Raw genomic sequence first — 2,342 nt, forward strand, 5'->3', positions numbered from 1 at the left:
TGTTCATCATTAGTTAATAGAAACACACTTCAACTTGTAAAAAAGCTGACTTTGAAATTATGGGAGCGTTATTATGATCAGAATTGAGCGCCCTCTGATGGCCAGTACTGGAAATGATTTTATGGGTTAATATAACGTGTTACAGTGTTGGCCATGCATGGAAAGACAAACATAGACATCATTATGAGATCTGCTAACTATTAATACAATGTGTGTTTCCTTTGGTGGAGGCCGATCTGCTCCAGATCATGAATCTGGTAACTCGTCTCCATTAACAGTGTCTGTCTGTCTGTCTGTCTGTCTGCTGCTCAGTGATCAGAGGTTTACATTGGATACAACTAGAGATCCTACTGGAGGGTCTGCTGAGGATTTATTTATTACTGCTGGGTCGGAACATTACTTCATGAAAATTATATTTGATTTAAAATTTCAATACTATGACTTGTAATTTTGTTGGCTTTTCAAACTTTTAAAGTTTAAAATTGTCTATTTTTGACTAAAATACATTGTTTTTCTCTTGTGAATATCTTAAAGCTTCAGTGATGAGAGAGGAAGAGGAAGAGGAAGAGGGCGGTCCGTCTTTATTCTGAGTCTCCAGTCAGACATGAAGAGAAACAATGAAGGAAGCAAGTCAGAGTCTGCTGCTCTGTAAGTTCATGTCTGCTGATTGATTTAATGATTGATACTGTCTGATTATTGATGATGATGATGAGGATGAAGGAGAAACAACTGAATTAACATCATTAGGTTTAAATTTAGTTAAAGCTACAACGATCTTAACCCAGTTTAGAAAACTATTAAAATATAAAAAATCTGGACTTGTATCCTGGAGGCCTGCTGGTCGTCTGATTCATCAGTTTTATACAATCACTAAACTTTAATTTAAACCAGTTTAAATGTTTGTTCTCTGTAGGTCTGAGTTTCCTGCTGGGCTGCAGATTAAACCAAGGTTAGAAACTTTTATACTTCATTATTTCTAAGAGGCACATTATAAAGCATTAGGTATGTTTTACAAACACAGATTATAAAACCAGAAAAATATGTGTGCTATTTTCGGAGATTCCTAAATCTTATTTGTGAAAAATGTTTTTATCTGAATCAGTGATTTTATTTCAGTCTCTCCAGCTGCTCTGACTGTGAGTCCCAGCAGATCTCAGTTCTTTGAAGGAGAATCAGTGACTCTGATCTGTGAGGATGAAAACAGCTCTGATGGAGGAACTGTGAGGAGAAACACAACCTTAGAGACCAGGACTGAATGTGATAAAGATGGATGGTGGAATAAAAATGGATCTACCTGTAAAACCAGCAGCATCAGAGAACATGACTCTGGCCTGTACTGGTGTGAGTCCATGTCTGGATCCTCCAGCAGCAGCAGCATCCAGCTCTCTGTCTCTGGTAAGATCAGACTGTGGAGTTAGTGTTGCTGTGTGGAAATGGATGAAATGCTGTAGTTTGTCTCTGTGTTGAGGTGGATCAGTGATCCTGCAGAGTCCTGTCCTCCCTGTGATGGAGGGAGATGACGTCACTCTGAGCTGCAGAGCAAAGAGTCCAGCCCACAACCTCCCAGCTGCTTTCTATAAAGATGGCTCCTTCATTGGTAATGAAACTACTGGTAACCTGACCCTAAACTCAGTGAAGAGATCTGATGAAGGCCTCTACCACTGTAACATCAGCGGTCAGGGAGAGTCTCCATCCAGCAGGATCTCTGTGGAAGGTCAGAACTGCTGATGATCATGACTTTCATTACTGACTTTAATTTATAAAGTTTCATTATATTTATAAACATCTTTATTTCAGAGAAACCCACCTCATCTCCTCTTCTTGTCATCATGTTTCCTCTCGGATCTTTATGTCTTGTGTTTCTACTGGTGTTACTGGTTCTGCTGGTGAAAAAACATCGTCTCAAAATAAAAGGTGAAACAAAAACTTCTTGATTCATAAATATTGTTTTCATTTATGTAATTTTTAACCTATGGTTCTGTTTTATTAAAAAAATATCCTTGTTGAAATGAAAAAGTAAAGCCCAACATTTCACCATCACTGGTGAAATATGAGGAACTATTTCCTCATAAAACGGAGCCATTTCCTGAAGCAGTGAATTGTGGGTAATCTCTGTTTCTGATAAAGGAAATGACATCACATACAGCGACGTCCAGATAACTCAGCTTCATCATCAGAGAACCAAAGGTGAGGATGATGATGATGATGATGATGATGATGATGTTTCTGAGGTCTAAAAACATCCACAGTAAACTTTCCTCTTAAGTCCTTATTAATCCTGATCGTATAACTTCCTCCATGTTTCTGATTTTGCTGCTTTATTCAGTTTGCTGATAGATCTC

At 38.2% G+C, this 2,342-nt stretch overlaps 1 protein-coding gene across 1 annotated transcript; it reads left to right on the forward strand.

The window, feature by feature from the left end:
• The first annotated feature begins 575 nt into the window (after nt 1-575).
• Nucleotides 576-2,109, forward strand: LOC106944075 (Fc receptor-like protein 3). Its single transcript, XM_015027336.1, has 6 exons — nt 576-648; nt 914-949; nt 1,117-1,395; nt 1,469-1,714; nt 1,798-1,914; nt 2,093-2,109. Exons 1-6 carry the CDS (start codon nt 618-620, stop codon nt 2,107-2,109), a joined length of 726 nt encoding a protein of 241 aa, XP_014882822.1. The 5' UTR covers nt 576-617.
• The last annotated feature ends 233 nt before the right edge of the window (nt 2,110-2,342 follow it).

This window comes from Poecilia latipinna, unplaced genomic scaffold (assembly GCF_001443285.1).
Source record: "Poecilia latipinna isolate Pla-1442-1.1 unplaced genomic scaffold, P_latipinna-1.0 Scaffold6794, whole genome shotgun sequence".
Taxonomy (NCBI): domain Eukaryota; kingdom Metazoa; phylum Chordata; class Actinopteri; order Cyprinodontiformes; family Poeciliidae; genus Poecilia; species Poecilia latipinna.